The sequence below is a fragment of the Dipodomys ordii genome, unplaced genomic scaffold, assembly GCF_000151885.1.
Source record: "Dipodomys ordii isolate 6190 unplaced genomic scaffold, Dord_2.0 Scaffold127, whole genome shotgun sequence".
Taxonomy (NCBI): domain Eukaryota; kingdom Metazoa; phylum Chordata; class Mammalia; order Rodentia; family Heteromyidae; genus Dipodomys; species Dipodomys ordii.
Window position 1 is genome coordinate 1,361,551 of NW_012267343.1, and position 21,068 is coordinate 1,382,618.

Genomic DNA, 21,068 nt, shown 5'->3' on the forward strand with positions numbered 1-21,068 from the left:
GTGGGGCCTGAACTCTGGGCCTGGGCGCTGTCCCTCAGTTCTTTAGCTCAAGGCTAGTGTTCTACCAAGGCTAGTGTTCTACCACTTGAGCCATAGCTCCACTTCTGGCTTTTTTCTGCTTATGTGGTGCTGAGGAATGGACCCCAGGGCCTCATGCATGCAAGGCAAGCACTCTACCACTGAGCCGCCTTCCCAGCCCCCAATCTTTAGCTTTGGCCAGTGCTATTACAAAACATGATGCCTTGAGCCTCGTGTTGGTGGCTCACGCCTATATCCTAGGTACTCAGCAGGCTGTGATCTGAGAATTGCAGTTCAAAGTCAACCCAGGGCAGAAAGTCTGAGACTTTTATCTTCACTTAACCAGTGGCTGGCACTGAAGCTCAAAGTGGTAGAGCGTTAGCATTGAGCAGGGGAAGAAGGGAAGGAAAGTTCTTGACAGCTTCCTTCATATTTAGAGCCTCCTTCATCTCAAGAGCCATTTTCAATTCATCTGAAGTCTTTGTTAATTCTCCTGCTAATCTGACCCAGAATTGGTTCTCTCCATGGCCACTCTTGCCTTTCCTGGTCTACCCAAGCTATTTTTATCAATTGTCTGGACTGAATGCCAGCCTCCTAACAAATACACTCTTTTCTCCCTCACTCATTTCACTCTTATGCAACAAAGTGACCTTATATAAAGATAAATAGGATAAAAAATTTTAAACACTTTAAAAATGGCCTAAAAATCATGGCATAATCCTTAATTTCAGGATTCTTTAGCTTCATCTTCCAGTACTTTCCCTTATTCTGCAGAAAAATCAAGAATTTGGAACACACTGTCACCTTGCTTGGAATACTCTCCCAACTCAGCCTCACTGGTTCCTCAGCTTTTGTTTCAGCATAAATGTCATCTTCTTAAAAGTTCTTCATCCACACAATCTAAATTATATCCTTTTATTGTCTTTCCTAATTCTATGTTTTTCCTCTATTAGTATGTTGTTTTGCTAAATATAAACAAGTTTTTCATACAAGTCTGTTTCTTACAAAGTCTGTTTCTTACATGTTTGTCTGTACTTCATTAAGGACACAGTCCTGACAACTGGCATATACTGTGTCTAATAAGCTTTAGATTAACCTATAAATAGGTCTTTTTTAAAGAATCTGAACTCTTTACACTTTACATTCTTGTTCTATCCATTATGGCATGGGTGCAGTTATCACTACAATTGTGAAATACTGATTTTTATAGGTTATAAATATACTCATTTAAAAATTGTGACAAAAAATAAAAATAATAAAAATACTGTCGAGCTCAAGTGGTAGAGTGTTTGAATTGCAAGCAAAGTTCTGAGTCCAAACCCTAGTGTGGAAGGGAGGAAGGAAGGCAGGAAGGCAGGAAGGAAGGCAAAGAAAAAGCAAAACTCAAAAGCTCTGTTTTAAACTTTTTCCTCTATGAAATTTATCATACAGTTGAAATGTTTACTTCTTCATGACACACTGGTTTCTGAGAGTATATTACTTCCATCATTTTTTCCCCTTCTTATTCTTCTTGTGTTTAATGATGTTCATGCTACAGAAAAGATGTCTTCTGGTTAGTAATCTAGGTCCCAGAATGTTAAAGGTGGAGGGTGCTTAATTAAGTTAGAAGAGATAGAACAAAAAGCAACATCTTTGTCTAAAGGAACTACTTCCATAACTTAGAAATCTGAATACATCTTTTCACATAAAGTATACTTGACTCTGGAATCACACCACAGTTAATTAGATAATAATGATCTAAAAATAATTTTGTATAATTATAAAAGAAAAGCACATTATATCTTTTTCATTTGCTCTTGGCAAAGTTGCTTTGCTTTTACATACTTTTTTCCGTTGTATAGCTTCTTCCAGTTGTTTAAATTCTTCGGTAGCTCTTAAAACTTTTTGTTCTGCCTTTTCTATTTCATCATGTAGTTCTGACAGTTGAATTTTTGCTGCAAAATTTTAAAAATGCTCATATACACACAAGAAAAAAATCTGAATTCTGCAAACTTCCTTCTCCCTTAAATTCTGTTAATAGCCACAGAAAAGTTAAAAGGCAATTACACTGGCTTTCATTTCTATAATCCCAAAGGATAAATTGTTAATGATATGCTATAAAACTATAAGTGACCCTTTTACTCATAAAATTTTAAATGTAAAAGTTGGGTACAACGTTTTTTCCCCAACATAACTGAATTCTTTTAAAAACATACAGATTTAAAAGCATACAAATTAAGCATTTCGTATGTCACAAAGTCCTATTACGTTCATGGTAGTTTAAAAAAAAAATCCTGTGTTTGACTGAGTGCTGGCCTAGTACCTATAACCCTAGCTGCTTAGGAGGTTGAGATCTGGAGGACCATTGTTTGAAGCCAGCATGAGCAGATAAGTTTTCAAGAGTCTACATTTAATTAAGCAGCAACAAACTGGTCTGGAAATGTGGCAGCACATTCGCTTTTGGCAAGAAAGCTGAGCAAGCATGAGGCCTCAAGTTCAAATCCTAGAACTAGCTAAGAAATTTTTTTTACTCTTGTGTTGAGGCAAATATTATATATTATGGGTCTTAATATCAAGAAATTTACTTTATCTGGTCCTGGGTGGAGGTGATGTCAAATCAATTACTTCCTACCTCAAATTTCAAATTTTTCTTACCCTTTCTCACGCTAAGATTCCAACAAAGCTATAAGCCTCTGAGCTGAGGCTGCACTCATCTATTTTTGCCTTCCTCTTCGAAGGCCTTGGTTATGGTGGATATCAAAAAGAACTGTTTATTCTCTAGTCTTGCCAGGTCAACTTCTACTGGGCTTTCCATGTCTTCTATTTAACTATCAGTCAAGGGATGATAAGCTGTTGATTTGTGAGGGCTCCACAAAAAATTTAAAAGGTAATTATAAGTAGTGGGATGCATAAACTCAGGTTGGAGTTCTTTTTGTATAGCCATACGCATACAGCTGAGTTGGTAAGTGGACATAGAGTTTGACACTGGCAGGGTCTCTAAAGAATCTCTCAATTTAACTTCTTCCTCTGTGTGACTTGCCAGAAGCGGTTAGATCCCTTGAATTTGTTTGGGAATGGAATAATGGTTGGAGAGATCGAGTGGGTATGGGACATATCAAAAAGAGTCAGAGGCCAGCCTTTGGCATGAAGATAAGGGAAAAGTGATCTATTCCAACCTATCCTAAGCACCATTTCAGGTTTGGATCACATATATAATAAGCAATAAAAATGTTTCTTTACTTTCTTCAGCTATTATTGATTAGGCCTTTAAATGCCTGGAGGCAGAATGAGATTCATAAACTCTTAGATCAATCATCTGATATGATGCCATTCAATTACTGTCAGAAACCCAAATCTCAATTCTCCAAATCTCAATTCTTAGTATGAATCATAAACAACAATATGCTCTGTATATCACCTTTGTAATAAAAAATTTAAAAACATACCATCCATATGCTCTATCACCAGTGGCTCACACCTGTAATCTTACCTACTCAGGAGGCTGAGATCTGAGAATCGAGGTTCAAAGCCATTCCAAGCAGATAAGTCCATGAAACTCTTATTCCAACCACCAAAAAGGGGGCACTGGAGCTGTGGCTCAAGTGGTAGAGCACAAGTCTTGAGCAAAGAAGCTCAGGGATAGTGCCCAGGCCCTGAGTTCACACACCAGGACTAGAACCAAAAAATAACAATATGCCCAAGCAAACACCACTTTTGTTTTAGATTTTTCATGTAAACAATAATACCATCAACTTGTTTCATTAAAAATTATAAAACAGCCAGATGCCAGTAGTTCATGACTGTAATCCTAGCTACTCAGGAAGCTGAGAGCTAAGAATCACAGTTTGAAGCTGGGCTGGGCAGAAGCTTGCCTGGGCAGAAAAGTCTCAGCTCAATTAACCACTCAAAAACCAGAAGTAGTGCTGTGACTCAAGTGGTAAAGCATTAACCTTGAATACAAAAAGGCTCAGAGACAGCACCTAGACCCTGAGTTCAAGCCCACAACTGACCAAAAATAATTATGAAACAAAACTGGGGTGCAAAGCCTCCCTTCCTTCCTCCTATTTTTGCAGTGCTAGGGATCAAATCCAGAGCCTTATATTTTTAATAAGTTTAAAAAGCAACTTTGTTTAACCTGCACTTATTTGCTTTTCTTTATCTTCCAGTTGTATGTCCAGTAGCTCATGTTCTCTCAAGTTCACATGTTCAGCATTTCTATGCTGTTCTCCATCTGGCCCCATCTTTTTGATCTGTATGGTCTGGGCATCATTGGCAATGTAACTCTCAGTGGCAAACATATTTCTCTTGTATCTGGATTTACCAATGTAAGGGCTCTCATCTGGGGCTTTATCAATTTCATCACACTAAAAGCAATGTAAATAAACAACTTCCAGTCAACTGACATTATTCATTTTATTAGTGGCAAACATATTACAGAATCACCTAAATTTATATTAATCTTATATGTTTAAGGAGCTGAAAAATGTACTTTCACATCTTATGCTTAATATATCAAAAGGGAATTCCAATGAAAAATGGTCTTTCTCTTACCAAGGAGTGAACACTTGGATTCACTGATTAATGAAGGACCTACAATTCTGTGATTTTGAATCTCTTAGTCTTTCAGAAGCCTGAGTGTATTCTGGTTTCATGACTGATATCAGTAAAATTTCAACATAATAAAATTTAACAACTGAACTTAAAAAAATTTAACAGTATTGTTGGAATCACTGGGTCTTAGAAGCTAGGCTATTGCCTTGTTTTGGTGGCATTTGTGACAATCGTTCTAATAATAGGTAACAAACACTGAATCTAGGGAGTAGCTGAACAAATCATATTGGGAGTTATTTACACAATGGTCCTGAAGCACTTTCTTCAAAAGTTCAGATTTAATCAACCCATATTCTCAAGCAAGGTGACTGAAGGTTAAGACATTTGCTTTGGATATGGACATGGCTATAGGAAAAAATCTGGAGGCATTCACCTCTTCATGACACTATTCTTATTCCTGAGCCAAGTAATTAGCAGATTTAACCAAAACCCAGTTTACTTTGATGATTCCCTCAGAAGAAAAAAAACGATAATGGTTAGTGGTAAAGTTTCTTGCATGTCCCTACCATATCCTCCCGCTTTTCCCTATCCTGCCATTAGTCACCTAGGCATTAATTTTGGATTACTAAAAAATTAAAATAACTTACCTCTGGTGGATAATAATTTAGTGGCTCAAATTTGGCATCAATTTTATAAAAAGCCAGCTCTTGTTCCAGCTCATATTGCTTCTGACATGCTCGTGTTAGTTCCATGGTCTTCTGTTTTAGCTATCGATCCAACATAATGACATAACATATAGTATCAGCACATTAGGATAAAGTTACAATGATATGGGAAGTTCTTATCATAACCAATAATTTTTCAAAATTCTATAGCAAATAGCACAACACAGAGAAGGCTGTATCTTAATCTTATCAAAACTGAACATATCATTTCAGAAGAGATCACATAAAAGACCTTTGTAGCTTATATACTATTTCAAGATATAATAAAGATTTTTAAAAGTCATTTAAATTTGTTTTATGTAAACATGAAATAACTTCATATCAACCATTTTCAAGTAATTGGACTACCAAGTTCCTGCTTCCTGATTTCCTCATAAGTAGCACTAATTTATTTTACTTTCATTTACATTTTATTTAATTAATGACAGATTCAAATCATGTGGAGAAGTGATATTTTATAATAACTACAGAGGAGTGAAAAGGAGAAAAATAGAATTTGGTTTAAATTATACTTTGTTGTTATATTATTGGTGACTAATGGCAGGTTTTGAGTGTACAGAACATCATCTTTGTATTGTTTTGTTTTTGTGTTTTTTGAGACAGGCTCTCCCTATATACACCAGACTTTCTTTAAATAATGATGCTTCTGAGTTAGCCTCCTGAGTGCTGGGATTAGAGATGCCCCTAACATGCTGGGCTAGAATATCATTACTTGTAATAGTGAGTGAAATGTAAATAAGTTTTTTTTTTGTAAAAAATAAATAAATGGCCAGGCACCGGTGGCTCACGCCTGTAATCCTAGCTACTCAGGAGGCTGAGATCTGAAGATCATGGTTCAAAGCCAGCCTGGGCAGGAAAGTCTGTGAGACTCTTATCTCCAATTAACCACTAGAAAACTGGAAGTGGTACTGTGGCTCAAATGGTAAGAGTGCTCACCTTGAGCTGAAGAGCTCAGGGACAGTGCCAAGAATTCAAGCCACACAACCAACAAAACAAAAATAATAAATAAATAAATAAACAAATGTAAATAAGCTCATCAGATCAAAATATGTAATATTAATTTTTTAAAAAGAAATTCTACTATATAACTTAAACTTAGAAAATTCTGAAGGAGGAGGAGAATGATACAATTGTGTTTTCTAAATTTATAAATAAGGAAACAGAGTCACAGATTAGTGAAATAACTTGTCCAAAAGTTACATATTAGATTTGTAGCAGAACTTAGTAATTTCATTAACTATGTACCATTACTATAAAACCAGTCCTTTGAGTGTATTTCTAAGGTCCACTAAGTGATTTTCCAGTACCTAATAATAGAGATAAAAGAACATGCAGGAGTATTTCATTAATATAAAAATGCAAGCTGAAGAGAAGAAAACAAAACACAAACATTTTACAAGACTAGAAAATCAAAGCCGTGCATGACTTTGCTTACAGTCATCTCCTGAGCATCCTTTAAAATGGAAGTAGCATTGATCTGAGTTCTAATGTGCCAGATGTTGTGCTACATGATTTACATATGCTACCTCACTGTATCTTCACAACTGCACTATGAGATGATAAAAGTTGACAGAGAAGCTTAATGACTTGCCCAATTGTGCAGCTGGCGGAAGAAGGTGGCGTTCAATTCCAAGTTGCCTATTTGGAAATCTAATACTATCCCATGGGACAGCCTGTTGTTTCATGCTGCCTTCAGTGTTCTGCAGTAGGGTTAGTACATTACCCACATTGATTTTTTCACTGAATGCTCATAGGGATCTGAGTCTCAAGGAAAAGTAACTCACAATCAACAGTACTGATTATGTCAACTTATCTTGGGCTTCTTTCCTCAAAGTTCATTGATAATAGAGCCAAACAAAAGGCAAACAAGACTGAAACCAACAGTTCAATTAACTAGTTTCTAGAATAAATAGTTTATATATTTCAAAGTATTTTTGTGCTTTTTCATAGCCTTAAGCCTAGCATACAGTAAGTATTAAATAAGTATCTGTTGACGAATGCATAAATGAGAACAAACTGAAAGTCAAATTTATCATTTGGAACTAGATTTCTAGGAAGTAAGCTAGTAATAGTATTGGCTGTGGACAATCAAGAGATGACTGCATATTTATCAATAGGAAAAACGATACAAATTATTTTCCGTACATTCAAATTTGTTCTTATGTACACATCCATTAAAAATAAGTACACACACAAACACATTTCCCAAGGAGGCAAGCCATTTTAAAACATAAAGGGTAAACAAGCATATTAATACAAAGTTATCATGCAAGCCACAAAAAACATAGTGTGCAGTTCAACTCTGCAGAACTACCTTTAAAGAAGAATAAAGAATCAGCAGAAAAGGACCTGCAAGAAACCAGCACAAGGGCTAAAAAGAAGAAAGAAGCAAACAGGTATTGTCACCTGGAGAGCTCTAGAGAATTAGGCTATAATACTACAGATTGATCTTTGTTGACAACTAACTGTATAGGAAGATATGGTTATTAGTAATTGTTTCTGTCTCTCATGGACATATCACTCTATCACCTTCCATTTACTTAGCTTGATTCATTTTAAATTATTTTCACATTTATCACCTCATTAAATTCTTACAAATCTATAACGATGGCAGGACAAGCAAATCATTTCGTTTTAAAAATAAGAAAATGAAGGATTGAAATTAAATAACTTGTTTTAGGACAAAGAGCAAGTTCCTAATTGTAGCTTGTGGATTAAGGGACAACTACAGTTTAACTAGCCACCAAAAGACTTACTTCAGTGCTACTTTTTTTCATAATGGAAATGGTTTAATGCTTGAGCAATTACTTTATAACACTGGAAATCATTGCATAATTATAGTGATAATGTCATCAGATATTTTGTAAAAGATAATGAAAATGTTTTTCAAATGTTAAGCCCTCAGAATACAATCTAAAATTATGTTTTTAAATTTAATAGTCTTTTGGCTGAATAGAATATAGACAAACACACTGTTAATTTGAAAAATACAACATAATAAACAAAATAAAAAATACATGAATAACATTCAACCTTCCAACAAGTATAAAAGTGGAAAATTAAAACAACAGGATTTCATTTGTTCTATCATATTTTGTATGTTCAAAATAACAAAATCTGATTAGAAATGGAGCCTTCTGCTGACTGCTCTTGATCAGTCACCTCAAATTATGCCATCCAGTCTGTATATCTGTTTTTATATTTTTCCTTGTTTCCATCATAAAGTCAAACTATATAAAATTTAGACAACATATACACACATACATATGTACAGGTCAGTCTGAAAGTGTTCTATAATTCCACTTTTCAGAAATGACCACTATTGGGAATTTGGTACAAATGCTGTGTTTTTCTCAAATATAATCTCACATATTTTTACATATAGCATTTATACTATATAATCATACTGTTCTACAACTTGCTTTTTTTCCCACATAGTGGAAGGTGCCAGACCTTCCATGTCAGGGTAGATTATCCCATTTCACTAACAACAATTTATTATTCTTCCAGATGGATGCCCACTAAGGGACATGTTAGTTATTTGCAACATTGCTAATATGAACAATGCTGTAATGAGTATTTTGGTATGTGTGTATTTTTATCTTTACACATTCATGCTACAGAATATATTATTGGATATAATCTCTGTACCATACGGTATGACTGTTTAAAATTTGGGTAAAACTTTGCCATATGGCCTTCTAAAAATGTTTGCCAATGTACATACAGTCTAGCTCACATTTCTAGTCTAATAATACATTAGGTGCAATCTGACATCTCCTCACATTGCCAGCACCTCTTGCCCCTTTGTGCTATACCATACACCTTAGTCTCCTGGGCAGTTTTACCACACAGTCAACACAATTGTAAAGCTTTTTGCACATATTTCTGTTAATCCTATCTTTCCTGTTCTTTTGTCAGAAGTTGTATTCTTTGAACTCAAGGGCAAAGAATTCTAAAGCTCTAATGTATACAAGCCAAACCTGTAAATTGAACTCACCAATTCATTTTTCATGTTAAGGTCACTTTCTAGCTCTTCACAGTTCTGCTTTTGTAACATAGCCTTTTCTTTCAGTGATTTGTTTAGTTTATCTTGAGCTTTTATTTCCTCAAGGATCTTTGTTTGTTTGCTCTTAAGCTCTTCAGTTTCCATTGTCTTTTTTTCCAGGTCTCTTTCCAGTCTTTCTACCTCTTCTGTAAATAAAAAGGCAAGGAATACTTCTCACAACAATAGTAACGGAGTCTAAGGATAGTGTAAATATAATTCTGCTTATAAAATTATCCCTAGTCTGGGGAAAATAAAAGGCCATCTTGAGCTTAATTCAGGTCTATATTAAGAGATAAAAAGGCACTATTATTTGGACAACAATTTAAAAAGACTTTATTTGCATTAAATGTTCAAGATTTTTTGTCTCAATCTCCCTTATAAAACATAGTATTTATTTACTTATTTAGTCAGTTGTCAGTTTTGAATTCAGGGTAATATTTAGTATATATATGATACTAATCTGGTCCTAGGGCTTGAACCAAGGGTCTGGGTGCTCTCCATGAGCTTTTTTGCTCAAAGCTAGCACTCTACTACTTGAACCACAGCTCCACTTCTGGTTTTCTGGTGGTTAAATGGAGGTAAGAGTCTTACAGACTTTCCTGCCTGGGCTGGCTTCAAACCATGATCCTCAGATCTCAGCTTCCTGAGTAGCTAGGATTACAGGCATGAGCCACCAGTAGCTGGCAGTGTTTTATATTAATTATACTTACAATACTACAAACATGTTTGAAAAACATTACCTCATCTTAAAATCTTCAGTCTCCCTATTACTATTAGGACAAGTTCTAAAAGCCTTACACAAAAAGCCAAAAAGCTCTTCATAATTCAGTCTCAGTGCCCCTCTTCAGCCTATCTTCAAGCATACCTCAATGCAGCTTTCCTGAACTGCCTCTGGCTCTTTAGATCTGATGTCTCTTTTACCTGCAGGCTTTATTTACACTCTTTGCTAGAACTGTCTTCCTCTATCTCCTATTTTACAGCCTCTATGGATAAACCAAATGAAGTTACCATTTTTAGCTGAACATGGTGGCTCATGCTATAATCTCAACTATTCAAGAAGTGGCATAAATTAGCAGGAGCATGGCTCCAAGCCAGCCAGGGTAAAAGAGCTAACAAGAGCCCTCTTCTCAACCAAGAAGTAGGCATATTAGCATATGCCTAATCATCCAAGTAAGAGGGAAGCTATAGGTAGGAGGATTATAGTCTGAGGCTAGCACAGGCAAAAGCAAGACTATCTAAAAAATAACCCCAAAGCATTAAAGACTTGAGGTTTGGCTCAATTAGTACAAGCACTTGTCTAACAAACACATGGCCTTGAATTCAAACCCTATTATTGCCAAAAAACAACAACAAAAAAAGTGCCGTTTTTATAGATCAACAATGGACTGATGCCAGTTTAAAATGGCGTCAACATACAGGCAACATTACCCTCTAAAATGGTTATTTCATATCTTTCTTTCTCCTGAAACCTCCCATATGACCTCTAGTGTCTTTCTCAGGTGACTTCACACTTCATTAAGAAAATAAGACAACACCAGTAGAAACTCCCTTATTTTCCTACCACCAAGGCAACAAAACTACCCATATCTTCACTTTGATGGAAAACATGGTCTTCCTGCCAGGAGATGATCTCCCTTTTTTCTCTAATCTCATTGTCTTATATTTTATTTTTTAATTATATTTTTGTTATCTCTAGTTGTACAAAGGGGTTATAACTTAATGAATCAATTTATGAGCACAATGTATCTTGACTATTATCATTCCTTGTCTTCTATATATTTTTTTTGATATTTCTTTTTTTTGGGGGGGCGGGGTCCGGTCGTGGGGCCTGAACTCTGGGTCTGGGTGCTGCCTCTCAGCTCTTCAGCTCAAGGCTAGCACTCTACCACTTAAGCCACAGTGCCACTTCCAGCTTTTTTCCTTTTTGCTTAGGTGATGCTGAAGAATCAAACCCAGGGCCTCATGTATGCAAGGCAAACACTCTACCACTGAGCCACCTTCCCAGCCCCGTCTTCTATAGTTTTAAGAAACAAAAACACCTGAGGCACAATTTATCTTTCTATTCTGCTCAGGTCTTTAAAAGTAGCTCTGCAGGGGCTGGGAAGTTGGCTCAGTGGCAGAGCGCTTGCCTTGCAATGCATGAGGCCCTGGGTTCGATTCCTCAGCACCACATAAGCAAAAAGGAAAAAGCCGGAAGTGGCACTGTGGCTCGAGTGGTAAAGCGCTAGCCTTGAGCTGAAGAGCTGAGGGACAGCGCCCGGGCCCATGCTTCAGGCCCCACGACCGGACCAAAAAAAAAAAAAAAGTAGCTCTGCAGTTAGCTGAATTTTGTTTCAGCTCATTTCCTGGTCTGGAGGCTATTGGTGAATGTTTAGTTTAGCTTTATCTTTAAAACTTAAAAAAGCTCATTACAGGAGAAAAATTATTGGAGATTTCAAATCAGACACTCTCCCTCCCATTCTTCAATCCATCTGAATCTAGCATTTGTCTTCATCCCTCCTCCCTTAAGAGCATCATCTGACACTGTCAGCATAAAGCCTTTCTCTATGCACATTTTACTGCATGTCTCAGCAGTGATCAGCACGGCTCACCACTTCCTCTCATGAAATCTTCTTTTGAAAACCACTATTTTCTGGTTTCTTCAACCTTGCTTGCCTACGTTTGTCAATTTCCTTAGCAGGCTGGCTGTCTTCCTCTTCTCACACCTTAAACACATAGACTGAACTAATTTTTTTTTAAATAAGCAAAAAAGAATAAGACTTTTATTGACCACTTCTAAATCCTGTAGGGGATTTCCGTTTAGGTGGGACTGAACTAATTTTATACAGCATTCTTAATGAACCTGTGTTTTCACTGTGACCTACCACTTTAAGATTAGGTGAGGAATTTTTCTACTTGTAACATCACTCAGAAGTTTAAGATTTTAGAGCATTTTATTTGTTGAATATTTAATTATTTACTGTTCGTTAGAAGTGATATACAGTGGGGTTACTTTTACATATATCAGGTAATAAGTACATTTCCTTCCTTTTGCATAGTATCATCTATTCCCTCATTCTCTCCCATTCCCTCTCTCCCATCTCCATCTACCAGTTACATGGTTCATGTTCATCAATATCCCATGTAGCCAGTGGGCTCTGCTGCTGCACTTTTCACCCATTTTCCACTGATTTTATGCCCTCCCCCCAACTTCCCTCAAATGTGTATGTGTTTACATGTGTATATAGGTCAAGAATACAGAGTCATCAGAAAATGAAAGAACAGGTCCTTTGTTTATCTTTGGAGTTTGCTTCAGTATGTATATTTTATATATATATATATATATATATATATACATACATACATACATATACATATCTATGAGAAAGGAGCTTGGGTATTACAACTTGGTGATTTTTCTCCTAAGACTATCCTCTTTTGGTCTTACTGTATGTGTCTAGAATCCTGTATAATTTGTCATATCTCGTGTTTTAAATCTAACTTACACATATCAGGAAGAACATGTGCCATTTGTCTTCTGATAATGGCTTAACTTTGGAGCATTTTAGACTTTAGATTTTTACACTAGGGATGCTCAATTGTATCTTTAGTCCAGGTTTATCTAAAATACAGATGCATTTCTGACTCTATATGGTTTTCTCACAGGTATTTCTAACTCATTAAGTCCCATACAAAACAGAATTCTTCCATTTTTAGAAGTGATAACATCATCTACCCACTTATATCAGAAGCTTGAGAATTATCTAATCCAACAAAAATGTGGCAGATTCTATCTTCACAAGTGATCTTTTCATTTTCACATCTGCCATCTAAGCACAGATCACCAACTCTTCTAGCCTCTATTACTTTAATAGCCACCTAACAGACCCCTTCATCTCCATATTGCTCCATCTCATTTGCCACCCTGCTTCAAAAAAGATCTCCTTAATGTATTAACCAGATTATTTCCCTCAAAGCTGTATGACAGACACACTTCAGTGCATCAAGAGTTTATTGGTTGAAATTGGATCCTATGAACTTTTTGCCCAGGCTGGGCTAGAACTATGATCCTGACAATCTTAGCAGCCAAGTAGCTAGTATTATAGGTATAAGCCACCAATCTCAGCTTCCATGGAAATTTTAAAGCATTGTGAAGTTCATAATATAATATTTTTCTGAAATAACTTTTGAAAATAAATTCCTTTTCCATATAAGTTTATTTTTTCCAAGTGTATTCTTACCTAAACTGAATCTTTCAAAAGCCTCTTGTCTATCCTGAGAGGTTACTGGCTGACCTTCCAAACTCTCCAGTGAACGAAGGTGAAAGGTTGTAAACTGGATGTAATGAGGAAGGGTCACAACTGGATTTTCGTCTAAGATCAGAGAGGTCAAATCTTGAAGTGGTTTCAACTTACTTATATCCTGGAGCTGAAATGATATAACAGTAGTATTGGAATCATTTACTGCAAGCATCCCAAATGTAACTGAAGAAGGCAATAAATCAAGGAAGTCACTCTTAAAATGGCAAGAAATCTATTCATGAAGCCCCTTATCCAAAAGTAATGGTGTTAGGAAAGGCACAGGAAGAGAGCACAGAGTATATAGTGTACCAGGACAGTACTGGGTTTTTTATATTAACCACTTCCCTGTGTGACTCCATATATATATACATATATATACATATATATATGTATATGTGTATATATGTACATATACACACATATATACATACATATATATGCATATATACACATATGTGTATAGCTATACATACATATATAACTATACATACATATAATTTAAATATCATTTAAATTTTATAGATGAAGAAACATGTATTAAGAATTAAGTAACTTGACTATATAAAGCTCAGAGCTTTAAAAAAGTGAATCAAACAGGATCTGAATTCAAGTCTATGTAACTCTAACCCTATTGTCTGTTTATTATATTAATCAAACAAACTGGAAATGAATGACTATAAAAATATTTTGGTAAATTTTCAGATAATTGAATTACAATTGATAGTTGAAAGACACAAGGCTATATAGAAATGCCCATAATTTTTTCTTTTGCTGTGCTATGGATCAAACCCAGGGCCTTACATTCTCCTAACCCACACTACCCAACCCTATATATACATTCTTTGAAGATTCTTATGTTCACCCAGAGGGATTTAAGGTTGACAAAGACCATGCCAAAGAGCTGAGCCAAATACATATTTTCTCCCACGAATATACTTCATTCTTATTAATACCAATTTCAAAATAAACTGGGGTGAGAATATATCATGTAAAATTAGTAATAAGTATTAACTGAATGATTTTCCTATTACTGTGCTGATACTGGGTTCTACCTAAGAAGCAACTATGCTGTAAAATATTTGTGGCATATTTTAGATTTATGGCTACTGCTTCCCATCATCCTGTAAACTTCATGAGATCCAAAGTGATTCTGTCCAACATGGTGTGGGACCTCAGCTCGGAGGCTCTTAGGATTTGGTGGTTATATGGCTGAGTCTCCTTATCACATCTTTATAAAGATGAAGTTAAAAAACCAGATTGTTGATAACACAGCATTAGTGTTGCTTATTTATTATTATTAGTAGTAGTATTGGTCTTCACAGCTGAAAGCTTAAGAACACAGCCTTAACAGCCTTAGAATTATTTAATGATCGCAAAGCCCGGCACCAGTGGCTCATGCCTGTAATCCTAGCTACTCTGGAGGCTGAGATCTGAGGATCATGGTTCAAAGCCAGCTCGGGCAGAAAAGTCCATGAGACTCTAGAAAACTGGAAGTGGTGCTGTGGTTCAAGCGGTAGAGTGCTCGACTTGAGCTGAACAGTGCAGAGACAGCGCCTAAGCCCAGAGTTCAAGCCCCACAACCAACCAAAAAAAAAAAAAAAGAATTATTTAATGATCACAAGTTTTTTCACATCTATCTTTATCTGATCCCCATGATGCTCCTGCATAGTAGACAGTACAAGAATTATTTTCTCCAACTTAAACAAGGATTTAAAAGGACATTTAAGGCTACAGAAGGAAAATCTGGGCCCATAGTTGAAGTTACATCTTCCATTTTCTATGACCAATGTTCTTTAAATTTTATCATAGTTTTCCCAATTTTAATATACATTTAAGTAATGTTTTTTTCACTTAGAAAGTGTTTACTGAGGGCTGGGAAGGTGGCTCAGTGGTAGAGCCCTTGCCTTGTATGCCTGAGGCCCTGGGTTCAATTCCTCAGCACTACATAAGCAAAAAGAATAAAGCCGGAAGTGGCGCTGTGGCTCAAGTGGTAGAGCACTAGCCTTGAGCTGAAGAGCTGAGGGACAGCACCCAGGCCCAGAGTTCAGGCCCCACGACCGGACCCCCCCACCAAAAAAAAAGAAAACCAAGCTGTGAACACTGAAAGAAAATAATAAATTATACTCCAGAGGAAATAAGTACATCTTTATCCAATTAATAAACTACGATAATCAAGTTATTCTATATCAAACTAGTGATCAATATCTAATGAAGCCTACCACTACAATTAAGATTAATCCCTAAATTAAGAAACTTTATTATAAGATAGTATTGTAGAATACAGTAGTTTAGATTCTGGTACAAGCTGTAACTTTGGATAAAGAACTTGCCCTCTTTGAGACTACTTGTAAAATAAGAATAAGGCTGTACTAACTCAACTGGTAGTATTACAAAATAATTATCACTGTGTCTCCATAACAAGATTGCTATGGAGTACAAATGATCAATGTGAAAACATTATGAGATCAATTCTTACCACTAAACCTATGCAAAATTAGAACTACCTGTCTTCAATTACTTTAGAGAATACTACGTCCTATGTGAATTTGGTGTTCAGACATGGCTTAAGAGTGTTAAAAAGAAATTCAATTTTGTAAAAGAAACTTTTTTTACAAGTCCAAAAATTTGAAAAAAAAATTCTTCCTATTTTAACAACTTACCGATGATATCTTGTTGCCTTTCAGATTGAGCACTTGCAAAGATTTCAACTTCTTCCCAAACCATACTGGTATATGCTCAATTTCATTTCCTGCAAGGTTTAGCTTTTGCAGGTTACACATATGTTGTATTCCTTCAATTTTGCTGGAAATCAAAGGGCAAAACTAAACTTATAATAAGTGCAATGATAATCCTATTGAAATTTTAGAATAAGCAGCTTTGAGTACACGTGAAGTTATTTTCCACAGTTTTAATTTATTAACTCTTTCCACAAATGAGAATAAAGTGGCTAAAATTAAATTCATTAACGCAGCTGAACCACTCACCTTTTATTACTGTACCCAGCAATACTACCCCTCTCCCTCTCAGATGTTAAGACCCTATCAAACAGGAAAAAAAGAGGAAGACTAGGGTCCTCTCATTGACTACTGTGATGACTATGAGTAGAGAGGGAATCAGGAGAGATCTAGAAACCCAACAGCACTCACTTCTGTGTGTACCATCCTGCCCAAGAGAAGTCCCTAATTACTACATTAAGTCACCACAAAATGATAGGCTGCACCAGGAAACAGAAGCCCCTAAAATAACAGTATGTTATAAACACATTTGTTTTAATCATAGTATTTGAATAAAACATTTATTACCGATGTTGGTAATTTTTTTTTGGGGGGGGGTCCAGTCGTGGGGCCTGAACTCTGGGCCTGGGCACTGTCCCTCAGCTCTTCAGCTCAAGGCTAGCGCTCTACCACTGGAGCCACAGCGCCACTTCTGGCTTTTTTCTTTTTGCTTCTGTGGTGCTGAGCAATCAAACCCAGGGCCTCAGGCATGCAAGGCAAGCGCTCTACCACTGAGCCACCTTCCCAGCCCCGCATGTTGATAAATTTTTATTGATTAAAAATTTTCCCAAATTGTTTGCAAATAAATTGTTGGTTTTAATCTTTTGGTCAATTTTCTATACTGGGCAAATATTTTTTAAAATTCTCTATCACCATTCTTATTTTGCTGAAATTATTTTCATGAGGTTCAATTCTATTTATATTGATTTTATCAGTTTTTTTTCCATTTCTTTTCTTTTCTCTTTTTTGGGGTCCAGTCATGGGGCCTGAACTCTGGGCCTGGGCGCTGTCCCTCAGCTCTTCAGCTCAAGGCTAGCGCTCTACCACGTAAGCCACAGTGCCACTTCCAGCTTTTTTCTTTTTGCTTTATGTGGTGCTGAGGAATCAAACCCAGGGCCTCATGCATGCAAGGCAAGCGCTCTACCACTGAGCTACCTTCCCAGCACTTCTTTCTTTTCTTTCCTACCAGTTCTGGGGCTTGACCTCTGGACTTAGGTGCTGTCCCTGAGCATCGTTTTGCTCAAGGAAAGCCTTCAGCCCTACCACTTGAGCCATAGACCACTTCTAGCTTTTTCTGTGATTAATTGGAGATAACACTCTCATGAACTTTCCTGCCTGAGATGATTTGGAACCATGATCCTCAGATCTCAGCCTCATGAGTAGCTAGGATACAGGCATGAGCTACTAGCACCTGGTTCCATTTCTTAGAACTGCCACTATTACTTCTTTTGATTTATTGGCTATTATATTTAAAGAAGTCTAACGGGGTAAAATTGTTAAAGATTTTCAAAATTTGGCTCTCACATTATTTTGTGCAGAACAAGCTTTCTATATGTAATTTTAGCCAATTTTAGGTTTTTTCGCATTTATTTCTCACAGTAATATGTACTTTAATAAGAAAAAAGATTTGAACGTTTTTCTTATAGCAATGAACAAAGAATATCAGGATAAATACACAGGGTCAAATGATTTGGAATATTTTAAAGATCAAAATGGCAGGGTTAAAATTTCATGCCAACATTCTTTTATTTTTTGTTTTGGTCAGTCATGGGCCAGAACTCAGGGCTTGGGCGCTGTCCCTCAGCTCTTCAGCTCAAGACTAGTACCCTACCACTTGAGCCACAGTGCCACTTCCAACTTTTTTCTGCTTATGTGGTACTGAGGAATTGAACCCAGGGCCTCATGCATGCAAGGCAAGCACTCTACCACCGAGCCACCTTCCCAGCCCATGCCAACATTCTTTATGTAATAAAAGCAGTGTACGGATAACATTTGTGAAAAGCCCATGATAAAAACTGATTAAGATAAAATTTGCCACTCAAAAACAAATGTATGTGCTTCCTTGTTTATGCTAGGTAAGATATTATCCTGAAGTTAATAAATACATAAATATAAAGACCATTTTATACAAAGGGTTAGAATATCAATAAATAAGAATTAAAATACTTGCTATATCAAAAGATTAATTCAGTAATGGATAGCATTAATCTAAGATTGCAATGCTACCTAACTAAAGAGGGAGATACTCACCTGATTTTGTTATATGATAAATTTAGTTCACGTAATTTTAATAGCTTGTCCATCTTCTCAACCTTCTCCACTAGATTATAGCTGAGATTAAGTACTTCAAGTTTAACGCATTTTTCCAAATTTTCAATGTACTAATTGGAAACAAATGAATAAAGACTTTACAGGATACATGCTCTAACAAAAACATTCAGTATATAAAACTTATTTGATTAGTCATCATAAAACACTAAATTCTTACTGTTCTACATGGTCCTTGGTACAACTTCCCTTGACCGTTAAGTAGCAACTGTCCTCTAGTTGTCAAACTTCCCTTTTAATGTTTCCTACGTAATAAGGGGCTTAAACTGTCCAACTCCCAACTCCTTCTCTCTTTTCACGTCTTTCCTTCTTCTCTTCCTTTCTCCTATCTCCTTAAAAAAACTTGGGTACTATACTACTGAATTAAGTGTTATCCTTTCCCATTCCCCAAAACCTTGCATACACTACATATTCAACCTCCTTCTTTCTTCTGGTTTTTGTCTCAGGCTTAAAAGAAGTCATTTTACAGTAGATACACATTACACACTGCACACAAAGTATGATACCAAGCAATAGAGCTATAGTACTGAACTAATTTTTTTTTGAAGTCCTGGAGCTTGACTTCAGGCTGTCATTTAGCTTTTTCCACTCAAGACTGACATTCTTCCCACTTGAGCCATACATAGGTCTAGATCTCAGCTTCCTGAGTAGCTAGTATTACAGGAAACAGCCACCAGTGCCCAGGTTGTGAACTGATTTTTATCTACTGCATAGAGCTCCTAATTACTATGCTCACATTTCTTTTATAGAGAGTAGACTGCATTTCATTGAACCTGTGTTCCCATCAAGACCTATCACTTTCTTATTTTGTAAGATTATCTCATTATCTCCTTTACTTGCCACCATTCAGTCCTTCTGCCTCCCATTTACTGATAAAAGATTTTTTTTCTTTTCTCCATTCACTGCCATAAGATTTAAAAAAATAGTTTCTAATATTCTTTCCTAATGCTTTTTTTTTTTCGTTCCTAACACTTTTTTTTCTTTTTTTCTTTTTTTTGTCGGTCCTGGTGCTTAAACTTTGGGACTGGGCATTGTCCCTCAGCTCTTCAGCTCAAGGCTAGCACTCTACCACTTGAGCCATGGCACCACTTCCAGTTTTCTAGTGGTTTATTGGAGATAAGAGTCTCACGGACTTTGCCGTCCAGGCTGGCTTTGAACCATGATCCCCAGATCTAAGTCTCCTGAGTAGCTAGGATTACAGGCATGTGCCGCCACCACCGCGGCTTCCTACCTAACACTTTTAAAGCACTATTTTTTATTGTTGTTTGGTTTGGTTTCACTTGGTTCTTTGCCTTTTTGAAATAATTTTTGAAGTAACATGGTAGAATCTAAATTCCATTTTTTCTAATTAAAAAATTAAGTTGTCATGGGGCGCCAGTGGCTCACGCCTGTAATCCTAGCTACTCAGGAGGCTGAGATCTGAGGATCACGGGTTCAAAGCCAGGCCAGCAGGAAAGTCTGTGAGACTCTTTTCTCCAATAAATCACTACAAAACGGGAAGTGGTACTGAGGTTCAAGAGGTAGAGTACTCACCTTGAGCTGAAGAGCTGGGGGACAGTGCCCAGGCCCAGAGTTCAAGCCTCACGACCAACCGAAAAATAAAACATTAACTTGTCTATTATAATATATTCATGTTTTCTATTTTTAAGAACAAAGTAGTAAACAACTCTATAGTAAGGATATCTATAGTAGCAAACTTCTGTAGAAGGCCAAATGATAAGTACTTTTAGCTTTCCAGTTAGGTATTTTATTATATTGCAAAAATAACTATAGACAATATGTGAACAAATTAGAGAGGCCATGAAACTTAATAAAAGAGGACAGTTTGCTGGCTGCAAGTTGCTGTTTGCCAATACCTTTTATAGAGAAAGGGAAGACAATGTATAGAATATTGAGTAATAGGCATTGATAATTTTTTGGCAGGTTTTAAGGTGCAAGAAAATGAAAGTAGTGTCTATATTTAGAAATGGTTGGTAACTTACCCTAAATTTCTTGCCACCATCCTTAGAAAGTGAAAGATTCAAAGATTTTACCAACGCCAAATTCTCCTGTTTAGTGAGTTTTTTAATGAGTGCCTCTGTAATATATCGGACTCCTACATAAGACTCAGATCCTGAAATTACAGAAACAAGTCATTATCAGTAAAGGGACACAAAAATATTCCACAAATTAAATCAGCTATATAAGAAGAGAAATTTTTGCCGGGCGCTGGTGGCTCACGCCTATAATCCTAGCTACTCAGGAGGCTGAGATCTGAGGATCGCGATTCAAAGCCAGCCCGGGCAGGAGAGACCGTGAGACTCCTATCTCCAATAAACCACCAGAAAACCGGAAGTGGCGCTGTAGCTCAAGTGGTAGAGCGCTC

The 21,068-nt window shown here is 36.5% G+C and overlaps 1 protein-coding gene across 3 annotated transcripts in view; it reads right to left on the bottom strand.

Annotated features, from left to right (window-relative positions):
• Cntrl (centriolin) overlaps positions 1-21,068 on the bottom strand; it is an 87,234-nt gene that overhangs the window by 61,407 nt on the left and 4,759 nt on the right. For 2 of the 3 annotated variants that reach the window (XM_013030138.1, XM_013030142.1), the window contains exons 3-10: positions 20,686-20,816; positions 18,626-18,756; positions 16,262-16,403; positions 13,542-13,728; positions 9,274-9,467; positions 5,196-5,315; positions 4,133-4,361; positions 1,843-1,952 (exon numbers count right to left, since the gene is read on the bottom strand). In XM_013030138.1, coding sequence (XP_012885592.1) covers positions 1,843-1,952; positions 4,133-4,361; positions 5,196-5,315; positions 9,274-9,467; positions 13,542-13,728; positions 16,262-16,403; positions 18,626-18,756; positions 20,686-20,816 — 1,244 coding nt within the window. The remainder of the gene's footprint in view (positions 1-1,842; positions 1,953-4,132; positions 4,362-5,195; positions 5,316-9,273; positions 9,468-13,541; positions 13,729-16,261; positions 16,404-18,625; positions 18,757-20,685; positions 20,817-21,068) is intronic. The other variant, XM_013030140.1, reaches the window with a different exon arrangement.